A 24,534-nucleotide genomic window follows, 5' to 3' on the forward strand; every position below is an offset into this window, starting at 1 on the left:
GGAAAAATAAATAAATAAACAAAATTATTAAAAAAAAAAAAAGTGCTGCTGAATAAACTACGCCAGTGGTATATGCTGTGGGATTTAATACTGTAAGAATTAATTCCTTTCCATATACCAAACCCCATGCCATCGGAACGTACCATCTTACCAAAAAATTAAATCTTGGATTATTTAAATCACAATCCTTCACACTTTTAAAAGCAATTTATAAATAACTTTGGGGGATTCTATATACAGCCTGTATTTTCTACCACATCTATTAAAAGTTTAAAAAACAAAAACAAATATGTATGGAGCCATCGCACAGAAAATCTGATAACTATACAGACCCTGTCGGCAGGAACCATATGTTTTGATGTGCGTGACTGCCTATGGTTGCACTGTATAACTAACAAATGCAATCAATACCAGGAACAGTCACACAGATCTTACTAAAGTCCTACATTTAAGATCTATACTCTGAAGTGAAATGTAAACTATTTCATCATCAAATTATTTTGCCTAATTTCCCAGAGCCACTTTTTTTTTAATGGTGTACATGTTATGAACACTGTATCTTGTCACATATTTTTACTAACAAACACTACAAAGAATCAATGGGTTTACCATCAGAGTTCTCAAAAGCTTATATTCTATAGCTGAATATATTTTTACAACATCTCTTAACGGCATTGCAGCCATGTCTTTAAGAAACAAATATCATAAACAACATCCTAGAGGTACCAAAGCATTTTAACTCATTCCTATTTACTGTACTTTAATTATATAATCAATATAGACTAAGAACCCAGTCCTGTAATACTGCCTAACCCAACTAGATCCACTTCTAAAAGCAAAATTGTTATAAAGTAGATAAACCTATATTCTTACCATTATTGCTAATAAAATCTTCATGTAAAATAGGGAGATCAAGTCGAATTCGTTTTAAACAGGTCTGCAAATAAAGAGATATTTTTACATTTTCACCAATGACATGTGGGGGAAAATGGTCATTTATTTAATTCTTAGTTTCAAAAAAGCTGTTCTTCAAATAACTACTATTAATTTTCCTTCTCTCTACCAAGATAGATTTCAAAATGAAGACCCGAAACAGCTACACAGCTTCAACTAAATCTATCCTTGTACTATTTAGCATTGTGAATGATATTCATAATAACCTCAACACCTACCTGAACTTCCTTTTTATTTCCTAGGTATTCGACTCTGTCAATAAAATCCTCAAATTGCAGTTTAGGGAATAGCCTATGTGCCCAGTGCTCCATGTGTCTGATTAGTGTCTTCAAGTCTTCAACCTGGCACATAAAAATAAAAATGCTAAATAGCAGACTCATTCTCACAACTGACCTTGTCAGCAGATTTTAGAATTGAATAGTAATGCCAAAGTCACTGGTGTCATTTTATACTTATAAGGTTAAGAAAGTTTTAGAAGAAACTTCAAGAAGAAAAATATCTATTAAGGGCTTAGAGGACTGAAGTCTAAAAGAACACTGGATACACATATTTAAAAATAAGAGGGAAAAAAACCCAGTATGAAAACTTAAAAGATAATCATGTGCATCTTTTCAGAACTGTACAGTAATACTTGAAAATAAGCTTTAATAAAATATGTCAAGATATCTTTTAGGAATAACTAAACAAAGAGACAGGTCCCTAAATCACATATAGAGAAGAAAGCATTGAGAATTCAGCACTGTAAAAATACATTCCTAAGGGCAAACTACCAAACATTAGCAAGAGTAGTTTAAACATTCTCAGACCACAATACTTCTCTATACATGAAGTTTCAATTTAACATTAAAATTTTTAAAAACTCAAATGAAAAACAAAGTTTAATATACTGGACTAATAAATGAGAAAAGTTCCAAATTCCTAGTTTTACTGTAAAATATTTTTTTCTTCTCTTAACAGTATTTTAAAATAGGAGAGTGGTTAAAAGCGCAGGCTCTGGATCAGACTGCATAGATTCAAATCTCAATTCTACCAATTAATAGCTGTGTGACTTTAAACAAATCATTTTACCTCTCTGTGCCTTTTTCTTCATATATAAAATGAGAATAATAATATACATATCTCATAGGGTTGTTACAAGGATTAAGCAATACAAGTAAAGTGCCTGACACAAAGTAAGCACTCAAATGTTGGCTATGGTTACTGTTGCTGTTATTTGATTTTATCTAAGAAGCCAATGGTCAAGACAATCAACTCTACCTATAACTAGATATGTAATACTGAGAGCATAATGTTTTATCATTCTCATTTTGATAATAAAGATAAAAGTTCTTTTAAAAATTCAATCATCTAAGATCATTTTCCAATTGTTGGCGCTGGCTGGTCAGCCATCTCACAATGTCATGTTAGACGCAAGGGACACAAGAGAAATACCTAAATACAGTGGGAAGTCCCAAGTCATACATGAAGAAAAAAGCAGTGAGGACTCAACTTTATGATAAATTGCAAGAATTTTCAAGGGCAAAGTACAGAAGACTAAATAAGAGTAAACTCTCTCAGAGCCTACCCTCACCCAATGAAGAAACACAAAATATTTACCCTTCATATGTTTATTTATTTTAATAAAGTACTTATTATGAAAATGATGAAGACTTCATAAATTCAAAGCACCAACTGATCATTACTACCTGAAAATTTCAACAAAGGCAATGAATTAACTGAGCGGGGTATGGTTTTAAAATATCCTGATTTATTTAGTTTTGTGGCAAAATAGGACACAGGCTATATTCTCTCTTCCTGTCCACTGAAGATGAACAAATGTACTACAATTCTTCAGCCTCCCAGGTTTGAAATCTTGGGACTATTTCTGACTCCTTTTTTATCTCCCTACATCCAGTCACCTACAAGTACTATACGTTGTTCCTCTCTCTACTACTACCTTATCCAGGGTATTTTCACCTCGTTCCCCTGGTAGTGCAACAGCCTCTGAATTGCTGTCTACCTCTAGCCTCTTCCCCCTTTCCAGTTATCCTGCATATCACACGAAGATGGTACTCATTGTTAACATTGTGTTAACATTATTCCAGCTGGGCTATGAAATGGGAAGTCTAGGCTCTGCCCTTAAGTGTTGGCACTGGACACTTAAAACTCTAAAACTCAGTTTCCTTAACTAGATAATGGGACCAACACCTACCCCACAGGTTGAGAATTAAAGAACATATTTGAAAATACTTCATAACCCGCAAAGCTCTATAATGATATCATCTGCAAAAAATTGTACCTACACTCTATGTCATTCAAAGATAGAGTTTTAAAATGTACATTTGTACAGTGATTGACAGTTCTTAAGTGTCTTCATTTTTCAACAAAACTTAACTGATGCTACTATGAACCGGGCACTGTGCCATATCTTAGGGACACATAAGTGATCAATACAGGTAAAGTTCTTGCTCTCATAAAACTTAACATCACTCTTTGAGGTAGACAAAGTAAATTTTATTCCTCGAAATTAAAAAGTATGAACTCAGGCATAAAGACTCAGATGTGATTTTCCTAAAGCAATACAGCGGCAAAAATGAGACAAGACATGTTTTCTGATTCTTCAAACAGTGCCCTTTCCATACACCACAGTTTCTCAAGAGAGATGATGATGAACGACAGTATCTGTGAAACATTCTAAGATTCCTAAGAACAGGACAATGGTCCCACAGTTTTATCAATATTTTAAAAAACAAAGGTTTAAAATAAAAATCAGACATTTCTTACCTCATGACCTTTACCTTTGAATTTTGCCTTATCAAACACATGCCTTAATGCTGGAAGCCCTCTCTCTGAAATTAATCTGTGAATAGAAATATGTTTTGAATTTGAAGTTTTCTACAGCCATCAAGGCCAAAGCAAGATCATAAAAAGAAAAAATACTATGTGCTGAACTGAAAAAAAATGTCTTTAGAACTATTTGATCTCCAAGTCATCCCAACAGAAGCTTGTAACATAAGAAATAAAAAAAAAAAAAAGGCTGTAAAGAAAAAGTATAAATGTTTAAGGAAATAGTAAATGTACCTCTGAGCATCCAGCTTCGGTATATTCCTTTTAACTGTTCTCTTTGGAGGTACAGGAACAGGTGCTCCTCTCCCTGACTCTGGTGAAATACACTGAGATTTAATATTACTTAAATAATTTAAGCCTCATTTATAAAACGTATCATTTCTAAGCTGACAGATAGATAAATGAACAGGGACACTTCTTTTGGAACTCTATACAGACCTTCATCAGGTTCAGCTCCTTCACCATCAGGTTCATCCTCTCTCTCAGGAGAGGCTGGAGGTGGGAATGGAGGAAAAGTTTCATCTTCTACATGCTCATAGTCTGGTAGGTCAATCAAGCCACTCTCCTGTGGTTCCAGCATCTTTTCCTCTAGGGGAAAAAAAGCAAACATGTTCATTCATCCAAGCAGTCTTCCTATTACACAGTTAAGTTCTATCTGCAGCAAAATGCATGTTTTAGTCAGTTAAACCATATTTCAAACTCACATATCATGGAAAGAAGCAGAGAAAATAACAGTCATGAAAAAAAGAACTGGGCTATAAATCAGAAGAAATGAGTTCTAATGTAGACCCTACCACTAAATAACTATATGATTTTGAGCAAATCATTTTACCTCAACTGCTGAGTTTCCCCTATCATCATACAGTGATTTTGACTTGAGGGTTTCAAACTGTGGTTCAAATGGGTGTAAAATAGGCAGATTACAGGGACCTCACCCCCACTTCAACCAGAGCAGCTTTTTAAAACGTCTGTTTACATACTGGTCTTCTAGGTAAGGTTTCCTTTGAACAAAGGGAAATAACCCTCAAGCTGATAACTTGAAAGAATGCTTTTCAATACCATCTTACTTGACTTCTCAGCAACATCTGACACTTTTGATCAGTTACTTTTTCTGGAAAAGTATCTTCGTTGACTTCTGAAACACAATACTCACCTGATTTTCCTCCCCTTCTGGACACTCCTCCTAGATCTTCTTTGTAGATTCATCTTCCTCTAACCTGGTCAGTAAGTATCCAAGACTCCATCCTAGGCCCTCTTCACTCATTTATGCACATGGCTTTAATAATCATTTATAGATGACTCAATTTTTTTCTCCACCCTAAACATCAAATCTGAGCTCCATATCCCTACTTCTCATTTCACAGCTCTTAAATTTCTCAAAGGCACCTATAACTCATCATGTACAAAATCAAACTTCTAAATTTTCCCAATTCACTGAAGGACATCTATCCAGCTACAAAAGTCAGAAACCTACAAGTCATCCTCGACACTTCCTTCCCCCACCCTTCATATCCTGTCCATTTTACTTCCTAAATATCCCTTGAGTCTGTCCATTTCTCCCCATCTCCACAACCACTTCCTAACATTTCTTGCTTGGATTACTCCATTACTTCTATCTACTTTTGTCTTTTTCAATCCATTCTCCATTACAGGTAGATTGAACCTTTGGAAATATAAAGACGATCACATTACCACTTGGCTTAAATATTTCAATGGCTTCCTACTGCTTTTAATGATAAAACTCCAAGGCCCCGTGTGGTCTGGCACCTTCCTACTTCTCCAGCCTCACTTCACACCACTCTCCATACTCTTTTCTTTCAGTTCCTAGAAAGAGCCATATCCCTCAGGCCACTAGACCTTTGCAAAGGCTGTTTCCTATCTTTAAGGCTCTTCCCGACTCCTAATCTCTTTCCAATCTTAACCATCATCTCCTCAGAAAAGTCTGCCCCAATTTCCCTAAATTAAATCCTCCTACAATAAGCATTCAAAACGTCAAGTATGACTTTCACGGCATTTACCCAGTTTCAATATTAGGTTCTATTTGTGATTATATGATGAATGTTTGTCTCCCATACTAGACTGTAGCTCTAAAATGGCGGACCAGCTGGGTCTCTTTGTGCTCCACCATTGTATCCCCAAAGCTGGTACACAGCAGGTGCTCGATAAATATTTGTTGAGTGAAGGAATGAAGAAAAGAATTCCCAAGCTTGCCCAAAACTGTAAAACTGCTGGAGCTAATCTCTCAAGTCTCTCCAATTCTAAACTTCCATGGCCATAAGTGCATAAAAAGAAAACAAACTATCAACTCCTGATGATGACCCACTGTATCTTCAAGTCAGGTTCAGGAACCACAGATTTTCAAAACTGGAAAGGCAGTCAGAGGTCATATAATCTAAAGCGGCTTCATGTCTACAGTAAGTATATTTAGCCCCATTCTGGTTAAGCCCTCTGGGAAGACACGGGGTTCACACCTTTGAGGCCCACAGGGAGCTCTGAGTTTGGTGACAGGGCACAAACTGTGCAGCAAGATGCTGTGGACGGAACTGGCCCAGCACGAGGCGGGGCTTGTCAGTAACCTGGCAGTGAGTTAAGACATCTGTATCTCTGCCTTCTTGACAACGGTTGCAAACTGTCCCGTTTCTGACAATGACGAGACTCTCTTGACTTCCTCCTCTAGTCCTCAAACTCCCAGAGGAGTGAAGGTGACAAAGAAATTCCATATCCAAACTACAGTTCGCTCCCAGGCCCTAAGTGTCCGACGTCTATTGTTTTCCAAGTTATCAACACAGAAGCCCTTGTCGCAAGGGAAGTCCTATCAGACTGCCTCGATGTCCCCCTTTGCTAACCACCCCTGAAGACACTCGACTTCCCATCCCAGCCCGCTTCTCCCACCTTCTCCTCCTCCCCGCTCCCCCGTCTACTCTCTCACTTCCATTTCATTCATTCAACGTTCACAGGACACCGTCTGTTTAGAAACCCCGTACAGCAGCTGGCAATGGAAAGATGTATCTGACACACGGGCCCTCCCCTAAAAGGCTCGGTTTAGTGAGGCTGACCCCAAACACCAACAAGTAAACGGGCACGCCCACTGTCCCACCGGCCTCCACCCTCGTAGGTGGCCTCCGGCCAGGCCTCCTCCCCACTCCAGTCCCGCTCAGCCCAGGACCCCCTCGTCCTGTCCTCCAGCCTCCTCACTCCTTTCCTGCGACTCCCCAGCTCCCCCGCTTCTCCGCCGGACTCCCCCAGCCGCCTCTCCCCGCCGGAACTTCACTCGCACGCCTACCTGCTCTCACCTCACGCGGACGGCAGCCGCCACGGCGCGGGGCACAGCGCGCGTGCGAACCGCGCTTCTCGCGAGACTCTGGAATTCCCGCCGCGAGAAGAGCCGTCTGCGTTTGGCGCCAAATCTGCGCACGGCCAGGGCGGTGCCTGCCGGACCCGCCTCCCCCAGGTCCCGCCCACCCAGTCCTTCCCCGTCTTTCCCCGGTTCCGCCCGTCTCACTGCTCCCCGCCCGACTGTTTCCGCCCTCCTGAACTCCTCAGGGGAGTTAAACTTCCTTATTTGCGTCAAGTTCATATTCGTTACGCTCTAAGCCCTTTAGACTTTGGGAATAGGTGTCAGTTTTCCAAAAAACTGGATTGTAGATGGAGTGGAAAGCATAGAGGCAAACAATTTGATGCGAGACTACCGATTCTTCAGAGTAAACAACAGAATCCTTGAACATAAGTTTTATTGTTTATTGAAAAAGAGCTGAGAGAAGCGGTGGTAAAAAGGTAGTGTTAGAAAGTGTAGACTCAAAGAAGAATGTCAAAAATTTGTTACCTTTAATGTTTTTTTAAAAAAATGAGTCCAGATATATTCGTATACTCGCGCACACACATACACAAAACTAGGGGAAAATACATATATAACTAATACCTGTGAGGATGGGAACTGGGCATATGAGACAAAGTGGGATGGAGATTTAACTCTTTATATTTTTTTGAACATATAATAACTATTCAAAAAGCTAAAAGTTATCTGCAGCAAATACAGCATCAAAATTTGACAAACCAAGAAGATGAGTAGTGTTTGCAACATCATTCTACTTTTCTGTAGCTTGAAATATTTTATTTAGATTACAAAAGATTATATCAAATGTGTGAAAAGAATAAGATAAAGTAAATTACAAATTTGTAAATTTATCTAAAGTTATGTACGCAAAAATATACCACATTTTCCTTAATTTTATGGTTTTATTTCTATACATGCAAAATAACATATTAATATTAGGCGACTAGCAAAATTAAGTTAATTTGAACAGGAAATATGTCAACTTCAATAGTCTGAATAATTGAAGCAAGAGGTATTCTAATTATCTAGATAACAGTCTATATTTTCCACTTTATGTCTAATAAAGTAAATATAAAAGCACTTTGAGAAATTAAAAAATTATATATAACCATTCCCCACCACACACACACACACACACACACACACACACACACACACACAGAAAGCCCAGAGCAGAAGCTCTGAGGGTTTGAATCTCAATTCCATCATTTACCACTTTGGTGACCTTTGACAGTGCTTCATTTTCCTCATTGTTAATAATAGTACTGGGCCTGCCAGTGGCGTAGTGGTTAAGTGCGTGTGCTCCGCTGCTGGCGGCTGGGGTTTGGATCCCCGGGGGGCATGGATGCACCGCGTGTCAGGCCATGCTGTGGCAGCGTCCCATATAAAGTGGAGGAAGATAGGCACAGATGTTAGCCCAGGGCCAGTCTTCCTCAGCAAAAAGAGGAGGATTGACATGGATGTTAGCTCAGGCCTGATCTTCCTCCCACGCAAAAAAATAATAATAATAGTACTTCGTAGGATTATGAGTGGGATTAAATGATAGTACTTAATAAATGTTGCTTATTATTATTCATATAATTTTTAGAATTTTTGACTCTTTTAGAAAACGTAAAGACTTTGGTAAGTAATTGTTTGTGGGCCCATGTGAATATAACTACCAGAGTTGTAAGGCATTGGCATATTATTGTCAAATACTAATTGTCTCTTTTTTTCATATGTGAGGAATACTAGAAATATATTTTCCTTAGCAATTTCACCAGAGGTGTAAAAGATAGCTTTCCCATAGACCGTGTAATTAAAACTCTTTTAAAACAGTTTAATGTTTTTAAAAGTGAATAGCGTTGGGGCGGCCCCGTGACTTAGCGGTTAAGTGCGTGTGCTCCACTACTGGTGGCCTGGGTTCGGATCTCAGGCCCGCACTGATGCACCGCTTCTCCAGCCATGCTGAGGCCACGTCCCACATACAGCAAGTAGAAGGATGGGCAACAATGACATACAACTATCTACTGGGGCTTTGGGGGGAAAAAAAGGAGGAGGATTGGCAACAGATGTTAGCTCAGGGCTGATCTTCCTCACAAAATAAATAAATAAATAAATAAATAAATAAATAAATAAATATCAAGACTGTAAATAGCTAGTACTTTCACAATAATGCACACAAGCAATTCTCGGCACAAGAAGACTATTACATCGCTGTAGATTGTATTATGCCTTTGGGAATCTTTCCTAGAATACATCCTCAAACCACAATATCAGCTCTACAAAGAATTAAAAGTCTGACAGTGATCAAATCACTTTATTGCTCTGAGTCTGTTTGCTCTTTTGTAATACAAAAGGTGTAGATTAGACTATCCCAAAGGTACTGTTTCAATGGAGGAGATTGGAGAGTAATAAATCAACAAGTACTACTTATTGAGTGTTATGTGTTTTAGGTAACAAGCCAAATTGGTAAGATAAGATAACCTTTGAACATCATTTCTATGTTTGGGGATTCCCATCATCTTATGAGTTCATCCCTAAGACAGAAGTGAAAAACTCACCTTCCGCCCAGGTTTCATATGGCTAGGTGTATACAGGGTACCCCAGTTCCACAACTGAATGAGATTTCAGGTCAGAAGAGAGTAAAGTGAAGATGGAGGGACTGCTTGCAATCCATTCTGGCAAAAAAAACAAGCAGCTTCCAAGGGCAGCAGGGCTAGAGATGCTAGTGGTCATGTTCAGCGTCCATTGTCAGTGGTGAGAGTGGAAGTCCACTTTTGCCCAGTGGTGGTACCAGTAGAGTCTCCACTAGAGCAGCAGAAGAGAATAATTTTGGCATTAGTCCAGTACAGCTGCAAAACCTCATTTTCTGCCCCCTCAGAGATTCTAGGAGCCATCTGTATCCTCTAATAAATTTCTTTTCTGTTTAGTAATGAGACTGGATTCTGTTATTTGCAATGAGGAACCTTGAGTAAATACACATTGACTGATTATAAATGATACAAGACAATATACAATTAAATGCTCATTTGCTTGAAACCCAAAAGTTGATAAGTGCTAGAAGAAAGAAAGATGAACAAGAGCTTGAATGGTCAGGGAAAACTTCTGGAAAGACCTGGAACTTGAGAGAATCTTGGAACTAGGTAGGATTTAGATAGATATATGGGAAGGTGCCCTAAAATAAGAGAAATAACGGAAGGATAAAAAATGAATGAGCTTTGGGCTGGCCCTGTGGCATAGCGGTTAAGTGCGCGCGCTCTGCTGCTCGTGGCCCAGGTTCGGATCCCCGGACGCGCACCGACGCACCGCTTGTCAGACCATGCTGTGGCAGTGTCCCATGTAAAGTGGAGGAAGATGGGCACAGATGTTAGCTCAGGGCCAGTCTTCCTCAGCAAAAAGAGGAGGATTGGCATGGATATTAGCTCAGGGCTGATCTTCCTCACAAAAAAAAAAAAAGAAAGAAACAAAAATGAATAAGCTTCACTAAGGAGACTGACTTAATAGACTGTGTTGCTGGAAAAAATGAAAAGGTTAGGACAGCAATTTTGAACAGAGGGGTTTTCATCATAGGTTCTTTTTTTTCCATAGCTCCTAAAAGGTGTTAAATATTATTTTTATATAATATTTGATACCTACAAAATAACATGTGAAATATTTATGTATGTTATAAAGCACAACAATAGACTCTACATACCTCTGAACACACCATCCAACTTAAGAACGAACCAATATCTCACATCTAGCCATGTGTTTATCCCTTCTCCGTTCCACTGTATTTCCTACCCTGCTGAGATCACCACTATCCTAAATTTCCCATTCTTTTTAAAAATAAATTTAGTATATATGTATAGGCGTAAACAAGGTAAGCAATATGTTGTTTCATGTTACTTGTTTTTGAGTTTTATAAAAATGGTACCAAACCGTATGCATTCTGCTGGGGCTTACTCTTCTCGTTCCGTATTTTGTTCCATGGTTCTTCCATGTTTCATACAGCTGCAGTTTAGAAAATTTTCACTGCTCTATACTGTTCTATTATTGGATGTAGCACAATTTATTTAATCATTCTCTTGTCAATAAACATCTGGAATGGTTTGAGGTTTTTTTGCAACTATAAACAGTGCTGCTATTGAGCATTGTTTTTTTGTTTACATATACTTTTAACAAGGATATCAGAATGCTAAACAAAATGACATAATTGGTCAGATGGCATACATTTACTTTGCCCTGCCCTGATAGGCGAGATGGATGACTGCACGCAGTTCCAAGGTAAAACAGCTTCCTGGGTATATGTAAAGTCACCTCTGTTCCCACAGCGCCGAACAACCAGAGGGCCACTTGCGGTCAGGACCGAACCTTTGTGGAGCTTAATTCCTACAAGTAAGTCAACACACTGTCTCCTGATCTTTCCAAAAGAGAGAGGCTGGTGTGACACATCCCCTGCACAGCCTGGCTGGAGTTCAGGAGCAGAAAGTGTAGCTGCTCAGAGGATGGAGGCAGACAACAGCCAGGCAGCTCCCTCACCACACCAATTATATGAGAGAAAACGAATATCTTCAGTCTCTGAAGCAAGTGCCCTGGAGTGGTGCAGAAACTGCCCTCCACGGTACAACTCTGATCCTGCGCTGGCGTTGTCCTTATCCAGAGGCAATTATTCTCACCGTAGGTAATAATCGATTGCACAGAGAAAACAGCAAAACCTCCACAACCAATGACCTCAGCCTTTAAGCGAGTTCTGAAACCAATAGCTCTTCTAGTGATGCAGCCACTAATGACACTGTTCTTCCAGTCTGGTTTTCTCCAGTACTCCTACCAGGCCAGTGCTGCCTTGAAGGTGCAGCTTTCCATCACCTTCTCGATCATCTTCTGCTCCTCACTCTTCGAGGGACTCGGGATCCCGCCCAGGCTACCAGGCTCCAGGAACCGGAGCTAACGCTTATCACCCACCAGGTATTGCAGAAGAAGGCTGTACTGCTGAGGGGCTTCCGGAACCTGCCGTCTCAGGTGCAGAACCCCCCGCCCTGGGAGCAGTCGCCACCATGACTATAGCTGAGCATTCTTATATATGTAATTTATATATGCATTCTTAGATATGTATTGTTACCTGTGTATTGATTGCTATATATGTATTGATTTATATATAAAAATCAAAGAAACAAAGACCTTGAGAAGACAGGAGGGAATGAGATCCAGATCGCAGGTGGAAGGGATAGTTTCTGGTGGGAGGATGTAGCACTTCTCTCCACTCTAATATGAAAGATGAAGAGTTTAGGTATAGGTGTGTTACTAGGTTTGTGACAGGAAGTTAAGGATTAGAGAAGATGACGGAGTCACTCCAGGGTTGAAGTTTTTCCAGGAAAGTGCAATGGAAAGAAAAAGGGACAAGGGACATGAAGTGTTTGCAGGAAGTGATAGACCTTGGAATGTGAACTGGATAAAGTAATGACAGGAGGAGACTGCATGAAGGTGGAGGCTTAAATAAATTTGAGCTCTGGATGGGGTGTAAGGTTTGTTTCAGGAGAGCCCTTGAGCAAGTAAGCCCATTGTGGTCAAAGGGTAGAGTGCTTAAATTTGTGATATTGGAGGTTGTACCCTTTCGGGATCATGCAGAGGCCCAGGATATCAACTGGGGTCTTGCTACTCCTCAAAGGTTAAGTACAATTGACTCAAATCCCCATCACTTCCACTGCCTGTGGAAGTCGAGGACCCTCCCAAGATTTTAGTAAGTACCCAGTAAGACCTAGTTTCTCAGGGTCGTCTGGGCTTCGGAGCTCCTGAATCTCACACGTTATTTCTCTCCTGAACCATTTCAACTTAGGCCCTTTCTCCAGTTTCAACAATAAAAGTCACTCATTCAGGAGATGTGGACATTTTGTGGGGTTCCTGGAGAGAGGATTACATCATATTTGGCAAAGTCTTCATCTCCATGCCACCATCCCCACTTTTCTCTCTCCTTTCCATCTCCTCTTTTAAGTGGACCATTTTTTCCATCTTCTTAAGCTTGGAGCCAACTGATACCCTCAGGAGAGGAGTAGGAGGCAGTGTATGTGGGTGCTCACCAACTTCAAGCACTTATTAAAATATAGTATTCTTCTCAACAACAACACTTCTTTCCTTAAGAGGACTTTAGGGCTAACCATTAAGGCAGTAAAATATTTTTCACCTCCATCCAAATAGAATTTAATGGAAATGAAGGGTAATAAGAAAGTATTCTCAAGAGGGGGGGAGTAGAAGCAAGCACTCAGCCATCTGACAGATTGAGATCAGCACTATCTTATTTTGATGTCTCACGTTTTCTAATTACTTCTTCTGTGTTTCTGATAGTAAGGTATTTTGCAATTATGAAAAATATTTGAAAAAAGAAAAACACTTTAGGTATTGTGCCTCTCGTAATTTTAAAATGTTTATGTTCAAATGTTTTATAAAAGCACTCCCAGGTGAGGGAGCTGGGGAGCTGTTCCTTAAGGGTTTTCATGATGGAGGAGCACATTTTAAAGATTTCAAGTTTGAGAGATATTATGCAAAATATGAAAGAAATATTCCCTGATAGCAATCAAATGGCAAAAGTTTCTTGGAACACAAAGCACGTGAACTACAAATGGAAAAGATCAATAAATTAGACTTCATCAAAATTAAAAACTTTTGCTCTTCAAAGAAAATGAAAAGACAAACTACAGTTAGGAAGAAAATAGTTGTAAATCATTAACTGACAGAGGACTTGTATCCAGAGTATAAAAAGAACTTTTACAGCTCAATAATAATACAAACAACCCAATTCAAAATGGGCAAAAGATTTAAACATTCACTTCACCAAAGAAGATGTATGGTTGTCAAATAAGCATGTAAAAAAATGCTCGCTATCATTAGTCAGTAGGGAAACGCAAATTAAAACCACAATGAGGGGCGGGCCCCATGGTGTAGAGGTTGAGTGCACGCACTCTGCTGCTGGCGGCCTGGGTTTGGATCCCGGGCGCGGACCGATGCACCACTTGTCAGGCCATGCTGTGGCGGCGTCTCATATAAAGTAGAGGAAGATGGGCATGGATGTTAGCCCTTCCTCAGCAAAAAGAGGAGGATTGGTATGGATGTTAGCTCAGGGCTGATCTTCCTCAAACAAAAAAAAAAGAAAACAAAAATCACAATGAGAGGGGCCAGCCCAGTAGTGAAGAGGTTAAGTTCACGCACTCCACTTCAGCGGCCCTGCTCAGGGTTCGCCGGTTCGGATCCCGGGCGTGGATCTGCTCACCGCTCATCAAGACATGCTGAGGTGGCATCCCACACAGAGCAACTGGAAGGATGTACAACTATGACAAACAACTATCTACTGGGGTTTGGGGGAGAAAAAAGGAAAAAAGGAGAAAGATTGGCAACAGATGTTAGCTCAGGGCTCAAAAACAAAAACAAAACACCCCATAATAAGATATCACTACACATCCACTAGAATGGCTAAAATTTAAAAAGACTGATCACAACAGATACTGGCAGAGATGTGGAATAAATGGAACTCTCCTACACTGTTGATGGGAATGTAAAATGTAAAAAAAGTTTAAACACTTTGGAAAATAGTTTGTAAGTTTCTTAAAAAGATAAACATACACTCATTTTACTCTTAGGTATCTACCCAAGAGAAATGAAAACATATCCACATAAAGGCTTATACACAGATGTTCATAGCAGCTTTATTTGGAGTAGGCAAAAAACTGGAAATGATGCAAATGTCCATCAAAAAGTGAAGAGATAAATTGTGGTACATCCATAAAATGGCATACTACTTAGCAATCAATGGACTATTCATAAACACAGCAAAATGGGTGTACCTCAGTAATTACGCTGAGTGAAAGAAGCCAGACAAAAAAGGGCACATTAAAGTGTATATACCAACCAATTCCATTTATATAAAATTCTAGAAAAAGCAAACTATAGTAGGGGCAAGGGGCAGATGAGCGAGGGATTCTAAAGGTCTTCAAGGAAACTGTTGGAGGATTTTGGATGTGTTCATTATCTTTATTATGGTGATGGTTTCTCCACATAAGTCAAAACTGTTCAAATTTTATATTTTCAAAGGTAAGATATCTATCTTATATGATTATGCCTCAATAAATATGTAAAAAAAAAGATTCAAAGTATAAGATATGTTTTTAAAATATAGAAGAAAATTCTCTCAGTAGTATTTAAATTAATTTGATTATATTTAAAGTTTCCAGTTATTGAGGGTATATATAGCACTGAATTTGGGATGTGTTACCTTACCTTGAATGAGTAATCACTTTTTATCTTTTTATTGTTATTTTTAATTTTTTGTATTAAAAAGCAGACAAACAAAACAAGTACTACAATTATTAGGAGAGGAATAAAAAGGGCCGTGTGAATTAGCTGATTATTTCATTTTATAATTATTCTCTCCAATAGTCTTAACCTTTCAAGGTGAGAATGCTTCTTTTTATGTTTACATTGGAAACTGGCTAAATGGCTGGAAATAAAACAAAATTTCACATAAAAAAATATATATTTTTTTTGCCAATGAGGGCAGACAAGTTGTGACAAAAAGTAAAGTAAAAAAATTTTGAGTAAAATCCTAGGAATATTTGTTTTTTATAAGACGGCATTGCAGTATATTATACATAGAATTTTTTAGAAACACACTAAGGATTTTTCCATCTCTTAAATAGTACAATTCTGGCCGGGCCCCGTGGCTTAGCGGTTAAGTGCGCGTGCTCCGCTACTGGAGGCCCGGGTTCGGATCCCCAGCGTGCACCACACACCGCTTCTCATGCCGAGACTGCGTCCCACATACAGCAACTAGAAGGATGTGCAGCTATGACATACAACTATCTACGGGGGCTTTGGGGGAAAAAAAACGGATGAGGATTGGCAGTAGATGTTAGCTCAGAGCCAGTCTTCCTCAGCAAAAAGAGGAGGATTAGCATGGATGTTAGCTCAGGGCTGATCTTCCTCACATACACACAAAAAAAAATAGTACAATTCTACAGATATTTTTACAAAGAGTATAGGAAAACACATGAGGAGGATGGGTTCTTTGGTTTCATTGAGCTCTCAGGTAAGTGGCTCATCGCTGTGGAAAGAGCCTAGGGCTGGTGCCATGCTATTCCTGGATCCTGTCCAATAGTGGAACCCAAACTTTTCTGGCTACCAGTATCTTCTATAAAACAGATCATACTGGATCATACTACTTAATTTATGTGCCTCAATATATTGTTTACAGGATCAGTCAGGAAGAGAAGGGAGAGATTTATTCATTCAACAAATATTTATTGATTGTCTATATGCCAGGTATGGTTCTCAGAGCCAGTGATGAAATGGTGAACAAGACAGATGAACCAGACAGTAAATAAGTAAATGAATAAAGATGAAAAAAAGGAGAAAATAAAATGATATTGTGACAGAGAGTGACTAGAGGGACACTGTAGAAAGAGTGAGGATGTGACATTTGGGCAGAGTCCTTATGGCAAGAAGTAGGCAGCCAAACAAAGGGCTAAAGGAAGACTGCTCCATGCTGAGTAAACAGGAAGCCCATAGACTCCGAGTTGGGAACAAGCAGGTGTGTTCAGAAGGAAGAAAGAAGGTCACTGTGGCCAGAATTTGGTGACCAAGGGTGAAAGTAGGATGAGGTGAGGTGTAGAGGAGGCAGAGCTGGAAAGTTCTGATAAGGGTTTGGGAGATGGATCCATTGGTGAGCCTTAAGCAATAGGCCAATTTTAAGATCTTCTAGCTGCTGTATGGAGGATGGACTATCAGGAGGCCAGAAGGAAAGCAGAGGGCCAGTTAGGATTCTTGATATGTTTGGGAGATAGAACTCAAAGGCAGGCCCACCCCTGATGTTTGCAGGGTCCAGGGCAAGAGACAAATGGGGGCCCAATACCAAGTGCTTACACATGTAAAAATTGTAAATTAACCTGAAGATCATCAAATAAAATATGTTCTATCCTCTTATCTTGAAAAACAACTTTCATAGCAATGTGGAAGTCCAGATTGGAATTTAGATTTCTCAGATTCCTTGGAACACCATAATGGAACATGGGAAGAGCTGGCCCCTAGCCTTCCTTCCTCTGTCTGCTTCCCCTTCTCTTCGCACCTTCAACTCTATCCCACACTGCAAGGACCTTTACCCACAAGTGCATGGACATCCAGCCTGCCAGCCAAGCTCTGTCCACACCTTCTTCTTATAGGTCCTTGGCGACCCCTTGGACCTATGGGATCTATAGCTGGGTGCAGTCTACCACTCTGCTCTCAGGAGGATGGACCAGGGAAAGAGGCCCCTACAGGCCCTAGGAACAAGCCTTATCTTCCCTGCACTGTTTGGGCAGAGAATTCTGGAATCTTAGGTGACCAGAGAATGCTCTAGAAGGCAGAGCACAGGCTCCATACAGGCATGGCCCCTTGGCCCTATGGATTCCTCATAATGCAGGGAGGGGTATGGCTGAAAAAGGGCCAGAGTGGAGACTCAGAAGACTAGGGCCCAGAGCAGGACTGCTCAGAGTTTTTGTGACAGGTTGGATGTGGGCTGTGCTGGAAAGAGAGGCATCAAGGTGGCTATAGTGGGTGAGGATGTGGAATCAAGTGCTCCAGTTTAGACGTTTTGAGTTTGAGATGCCCATTGATGCGTCCCAGGGCATCTTGGATTCCAAACAATTGGAATCCAAAAAAGTCCAAGGAGGCAGGAGCTCCTTGGAGTAATAAAATTGGGAGCTCATCAACATATAGATGGTAGAGGTCATCTAAGCAGAGAGTGTCGACAGAAAAGAGATAGAGTCTGACACTGTCAACCAATAAATGCTCAACCAACAAAATCTGGAACATACTGAAAAGCACGAAATAAAAAATAAGATAGTCTCACCCATGCTTTGACGTCCTAGAAATAAACACTTTATATTTGAGATACTTCCTTTGTCTTCTCTCTCTGCTATACGTGTTTACACTGTATTTCAATAATGACATGGTGCTCATATATACCTACTTTTTTTTTTTTTTGCTGAGGAAGATCTCCTCTGAGCTAACATCCACTGCCAATCTTCCTCTTTTGTATGTGAGGCGCCGCTACAGCATGGCCACTGACAGATGAGTGGTGTAGGCCCACGCCCAGAACCGAATCTGGGCTGCCAAAGTGGAAGACACCAAATTTAACCACTAGGCCACTGGGGCTGGCCCTGTACATACTTTTTATAAGTGCTTTTTTCACTTACTATTTTCGGAACATTTTCCAAAATAAGCCATTTCCATTACTCTTTTAAAGAGAGATTTTTTAGGGCCGGCCCCGCAGCTTAGCAGTTAAGTGCGAGCGCTCCGCTGCTGGTGGCCCGGGTTCAGATCCCGGGCATGCACCGAGGCACCGCTTCTCCGGCCATGCTGAGGCGGCGTCCCACATACAGCAACTAGAAGGGGCTTACATACAACTATCTACTGGGGCTTAGGGGGAAAAAAGTAAATAAATAAAATTATAAAAAAAAATACAGAGAGATTTTTTAAATTGATCCATTGAATTTCCTCATGTAGATATATCATAAAATTCTCTATTTTTAGATATTAATTTTTTTAATATAATGTAATTTATTACTTTTTTAACACAGAGAAATCCAAAGAACGAAACCAAAAACTGTTCATAATCTTCCCACCTAGGAAACATCTTTTGATGTTTTTGAAGAAAACAAAATAAATTAGTACATCTATACGGACAGAAAAATCAAACAACACAAAAAGGTACAAAGTGAAAAGTGAAAGTTTTTCTTCCCACTCAGCAAGTCTTTCTTTCTAAAGGTAATTACTGGTAACAAATTCTTGTACTTTCTTCCCAGAAAAAAAAAATCAAAACATTGAATTCAATAAAAGAGAGCCAACAAATGGAGTATAAAAGAAAATTTAATTTGTGTCTACATCTTGTTATTGTGAGTAATACTGAAATAAACATCCCTGTACATAAATCTTTGTGCACATCTCTGATTATTTCCCTAAAATAAATTGCTAAATTCAAACTGTATGCATTATGGACATTATTTGAAATTGCTTTTTTTTTTCTTTTAACAGTTTATAAACTAAGTTTGAATGGCATCTGGATTTTTCAGCTTCTAAGTTTGGCCCCAAATTCGTAAAACTCAAAAGAAGTATGGATTATGACCTATCCGAATGTGTTGAACTTACGTCAAATACGGTTTTGATATCACTTGAAATTGAAGGTGAGTATCAAAATTAGAGAAAGTGATGGTAGACAAAGGAAAAATAATCAGATTATTGTTATTTATGGCATTACCAAGATCTGTAGTGTTTTTATAATTGGAGATAACTGAAAATGTCTCAGCCAAACAAACCCACCTGATGACTATCAACAAAACGAAGCTTACCTGTCTGCTATTTGGCAAGGTGCTGAGACTTTTAAAAAGATCATTGACCTTGGAATCAGGAGATGTGTCCTTGTTCTACCCTTAGCTAGCTGTGTGACCCTCCGAGGCTCAGTTTTTCCTTTATAAAATGGGGTGATTAAACATCATGACCTCTATGGTCTAGCTCTAAAATTCTAAAACGAACTCAGTCTCCCACTTTCCATATGCAAAAGCCCCATATCAGGTGCCAGTCTAGGCTCTAGTTGTAAAGGTCTATCTACTCAGAGAAAGCACACACAGGAGCAAGGATAAATAGCCATATGGTTCGGTAGTAATTATAATGACACGACAATGTTATCATGAAAATAACAATACTGTACTTTGTATTTTATGAAGCTGTACAAGTAAAACAATCTGGCACATTGCAGAGAAGAGCTTCCTTGCTCCTTAGGAATATATAAAACTACAAAACACATTGATGTATCAATAACTATGGTTTACAGTATCTTAAAGTATACATAAACCCAGGACAATGTGTCATGTACAGTTCATCGTTGGAGATGAAACTCTTTCAGGCAAATTCTCAGCTCTCCATAATCTGACCTGGCCTCTGACCAAGAGTGTGAATTATAAAAAAAGATTGATAGTCAGATTTAAGATGGCTCTGCCTTTGTAGGCCCCATATGCTCTTATCACAGCATCCAGATCACTGTAGATCAAATGGTCACTCTCGTTTTAAATTTCCTGCTTGTAATCTTTGCAAAGCACTTGGCGGGAAAAGGATGATGCAGGGGTTTTCCACTGAGTAGAAGAAAGCACGGAAAAAAAAAAAAAAGACCAATGATGACAAGCATTCAAATGAATGTCCTGGGAAAGAGATTTGTTTAATCTCAGACCAGATTTGAGAACAAGAGTATCTGAGACCCTGGACTGTGATTCCAAAGGAAGTCAAGACTTCCTCCTCCACAGCTGCCCTCTAGGAAGCTTGTATGTCCCAAGCATATCTTCTTTCACTGTGTGACCCAAGGTGAAAAGCCAAGTACCACATCTCCTCTCTTAGATGCCAAGCCAGGGCAAGGTGCCTACCCCACTTCCCTCCAAAAAAAAAAAGTGCCAGATCTGACATCCTGTCTGGTTGAAGCCACATCTTTAGAGAGTAGTTGAAATTGCATCATCCTTCACCTTGTTGAGGCATCATTTCCTTCAAATGAAGGGCAAGTGTCCATTAAAAGTCGCTCCCAAAATAACCCCATGGTTTCATTGCGTTTGGAATGTGTGACATCCAGAACTGAGGAAGTGGATGTATCCTCTCCGAAGGGAGAGAGGAGGGTAGTGTTACCCTTCACAATGTGACCCTTCACTCAGATACTCAATAGGAACAGCTGCCAAACTCACAGGAGGTTAACAATCTAGACAATGGATTATATTCCTTATCTATTTATTTTAACATTTTAAAAATTAGCCCCATTCTGAACAGAATGAATTATAGGCAAAGAGAGTTAATAATAATAAAAGCACTTAATAAAGAGTCAGAGTTCTCTTATGATTAGAGAGTAGGAAAATGTGGTGTTAAAATGAGAAAAAAGTATAAGGTGGAATTTCTTCATATGGAATAACTTCTGTTTGCAATAACTTGACATTTTTTTATTTTGAATTTCCCAACTGAATTTTTCATAATAAGAGAATAAAAGATCTTAATTTGTAAGAAGCAAATATGGACTTGCCTCTAAAATAAAACTCATAAATTGATAATATCATAAAATTCACTGATCCTATAACATCAACTGCGTGTTAGTATGGCTAAGATAACACGGGACTTCATAATGTAAACAGAAGTTATCATTGAGTAGGGTATCACGAATGGTTTTTATTATATTTTTTTTACTTTTTTAGTTTTTTCCCCACATAATAAGTTGGTATTAGTTATATAACTTTCTAAAAGCCTATAAAATTTGAAACAAAAAACACAAAATGCTCAGAAGTAAATGTTTTAATGTAAGAAAGGCCTATATTATTCTTTCAATCTAAAAGTAAAACAGAACAAATAAAAATACGTTTTGCTCAGTCTGACCTATTTTCTGAGGAAAAAAAGTTTTATTGTGATTTCTCTCCCCCCACCCCCCTGCCCCGTTTTACTGGCATATAATTGACACATAACATTGTATAAGTTTAAGGTGTACAAGGAATTGATTTGATACATTTATATATTGCAAAATGATTATCGACATAGCATTAGCTAACACATCCATCCTGTCACATAATTACCATTTCTTTTTCGTAGTGAGAACATTTAAGATCTAGTCTCTTAGCAACATGCAAGTATATAATACAGTATTATTAGCTATAATCACCATGCTGTACATTAGATCCCAAAACTCGTTACTCTTACAACTAGAAGTTTGTACTCTTTGACCAATACCTCCTCATTTCCTCCACCCGCCCCCTCGCCCCCACCCCACCCCTGGTCCCTAGTAACCACCACTCTACTCTCTGTTTCTCTGAGTTTGGCTTTTTTAATAATTTTTATTTATTTATTTTTTTCCCCAAAGCCCCAGTAGATAGTTGTATGTCATAGCTGCACATCCTTCTAGTTGCTGTATGTGGGACGTGGCCTCAGCATGGCCGGAGAAGCAGTGCGTCCGTGCGCGCCCGGGATTCGAACCCGGGCTGCCAGCAGCGGAGCGCACGCAGTTAACCACTAAGCCACGGGGCCGGCCCGAGTTTGGCTTTTTTAGATTCCACATGTAAGTAATATCATACAGTATTCGTCTTTCTCTGATTTATCTCACTTAGCACAATGCCCTCAAGGTCTGCCGTGTTGTTGCAAATAGCAGGATTTCCTTCTTTCTTGTGGCTAAATAGTATTCTATTGTTATTCTTTATCCATTCATCTTCTTTATCCATTCATCCATTCACAGACACTTAGGTTGTTTCTACATCTTGGCTATTGCAAATAATGATGCAATGAACATAGGAGTGCAGATATCTCTAGGAGATCCTAACCTCAATTCTTTTGGATATATACCCAGAAGTGAGATTTCTGGATCATATGGGTAGTTCTATTTTTAATTTCTATTTATTTGAGGAACCTTCATACTGTTTTCCATAGTGGCTGTATCAATCTGCATTCCCACCGAGTATTCCCACCAGTATACAAGGGTTCTCTTTTCTCCACACCTTGCCAACACTTGTTATCTCTTGTCTTTTTGTGATAACAGCCATTCTAACAGGTGTGAGAGGATATCTCATTGTGATTTTGATTTGCATTTCCCTGATGATTAGTGATGTCAAGTGAATTTCTTTTTCTTTTCTCTGGTAATTGTTTTATTGAAGGGTAACATACAACCAGAAAATCATAAACGGAACACACTTGTGTAACCTGCACCCAGATCAAGAAAGCAAACACTACCAGTACCCTAAAAGCCCCCTTCAACTCACCTTCCTATTACATTCCTCCTCAAGGATAACTACTACCCCAATTTCTACCACCATAGATGAGGTTTACCAGCTTTGAACTTTATATATAAAGTAGTATTACTTTCTTTCTTTCTTTCTTTTTTTGGTGAAGAAGATTAGCCCTGAGCTAACATATGTTGCCAATCCTCCCCTTTTTGCCGAGGAAGATCGGCCCTGGGCTAACATCTGTACCCATCTTCCTCTACTTTATATGTGGGACACTGCCACAGCATGGCTTGATAGGTGGTGCATAAGTCTGTGCCCAGGATCCAAATCTGCAAACCCTGGGCTGCTGAAGCAGAGTGTATGAACTTAACCGCTATGCCACCAGGCTGGCCCCATGGTGAACATATATATTGATTTCTGTAGGTTTGTGCCTAGGGGTAGAATCTCTGGGTCATAGGGCAGATGTAAATTAAACTTAATAGATACTGCCAAACATCTTTTCAAACTGGTTGCGCAAATTTATATTCCTACCATCAGTGCAAGAGAGTCTTGTCCTAGTTGCTCCACATCTTATCAACATTTTCTGTTATGTATCCTTTTCAATTTAGCCAGAATAGTGGGTGTAGTATCATAGCAGTCTTTTTTAATTGTGGTAAAATATACATAAAATTTACCATTTTGACCATTTTTTTTTTTTTTTTTTGTGAGGAGATCAGCCCTGAGCTAACATCCGCCAATCCTCCTCTTTTTTTGCTGAGGAAGACGGCCCTGGGCTAACATCCATGCCCATCTTCCTCCACTTTATATGGGACGCCGCCATAGCATGGCTTACCAAGCAGTACTTCGGTGCGCGCCCGGGATCCGAACCAGCGAACCCCGGGCCGCCGCAGCGGAGCGCGCGCACTTAACCACTTGCGCCACCGGGCCGGCCCCTTGACCATTTTTAAGTATACAATTTAGTGGCGTTGAGTACTCATATTATAGTTTTTTTTTTTTTTTTTGTGAGGGAGATCAGCCCTGAGCTAACATCCATGCTAATCCTCCTCTTTTTGCTGAGGAAGACCGGCTCTGAGCTAACATCTATTGCCAATCCTCCTCCTTTTTTTTTTCCCCAAAGCCCCAGTAGATAGTTGTATGTCATAGTTGCACATCCTTCTAGTGGCTGTATGTGGGACTCGGCCTCAGCATGGCCAGAGAAGCAGTGCGTCAGTGCGCACCGGGGATCTGAACCCCGGGCTGCCAGTAGTGGAGCGCGAGCACATAACCGCTAAGCCACAGGGCCGGCCCTCATATTATAGTTTTAATTTGCACTTTCCTGATAACTAAAGAAGTTCAGCATCTTTTCATGATTATTGACCATTTGGATATCTTCTTTTATTAAGTGCCTTGTCAAATCTTTTGCCCATAATTCTATTGGATTGTCTGTCTTTTTTTTTTGTTAATGTGTAGGAGTTCTTTATATATTATGGATACGAGTTCTTTTTCCAATATATCCATTGCAAATCTCTTCTCTCTTTTTACCCTTTTTGAAGCTCAAGCAGTGGAGCGCACGCACTTAACCGTTAAGCCACGAGGCCGGCCCTCCAATATTTTCTTCTAAAAGTTTTATTTAGTTCTATAATCCATCTAGAGTTGATTTGTTATGTATGGTGTGATGTAGGGGTCAAGACATTTTTTTCCATATGGATAGTCAACTGACCCAGCACC

General features: G+C 39.6%; 1 protein-coding gene and 1 non-coding gene across 7 annotated transcripts in view; both read right to left on the reverse strand.

Annotated features, from left to right (window-relative positions):
- The window catches only part of TIPIN (TIMELESS interacting protein), a 246,128-nt gene that overhangs the window by 7,320 nt on the left and 214,274 nt on the right, over positions 1-24,534 (reverse strand). The window contains exons 1-7 of one of the 6 annotated variants that reach the window (XM_058541912.1): positions 7,074-7,092; positions 4,934-4,997; positions 4,219-4,368; positions 4,015-4,093; positions 3,718-3,793; positions 1,173-1,295; positions 874-937 (exon numbers count right to left, since the gene is read on the reverse strand). In XM_058541912.1, coding sequence (XP_058397895.1) covers positions 874-937; positions 1,173-1,295; positions 3,718-3,793; positions 4,015-4,093; positions 4,219-4,360 — 484 coding nt within the window. In that variant the 5' untranslated portion in view covers positions 4,361-4,368; positions 4,934-4,997; positions 7,074-7,092. Of the gene's footprint in view, positions 1-873; positions 938-1,172; positions 1,296-3,717; positions 3,794-4,014; positions 4,094-4,218; positions 4,369-4,933; positions 6,610-7,063; positions 7,122-24,534 lie in introns of those variants that run through there. The other 5 variants (XM_058541911.1, XM_058541913.1, XM_058541915.1 and 2 more) reach the window with 5 other exon arrangements.
- LOC131406671 (small Cajal body-specific RNA 14) lies at positions 289-424 on the reverse strand. The gene has a single exon (XR_009220297.1). It is a non-coding gene; the product is annotated as a small Cajal body-specific RNA 14 (non-coding RNA).

This window comes from Diceros bicornis, chromosome 5, assembly GCF_020826845.1.
Source record: "Diceros bicornis minor isolate mBicDic1 chromosome 5, mDicBic1.mat.cur, whole genome shotgun sequence".
In the NCBI taxonomy this organism is placed as follows: domain Eukaryota; kingdom Metazoa; phylum Chordata; class Mammalia; order Perissodactyla; family Rhinocerotidae; genus Diceros; species Diceros bicornis.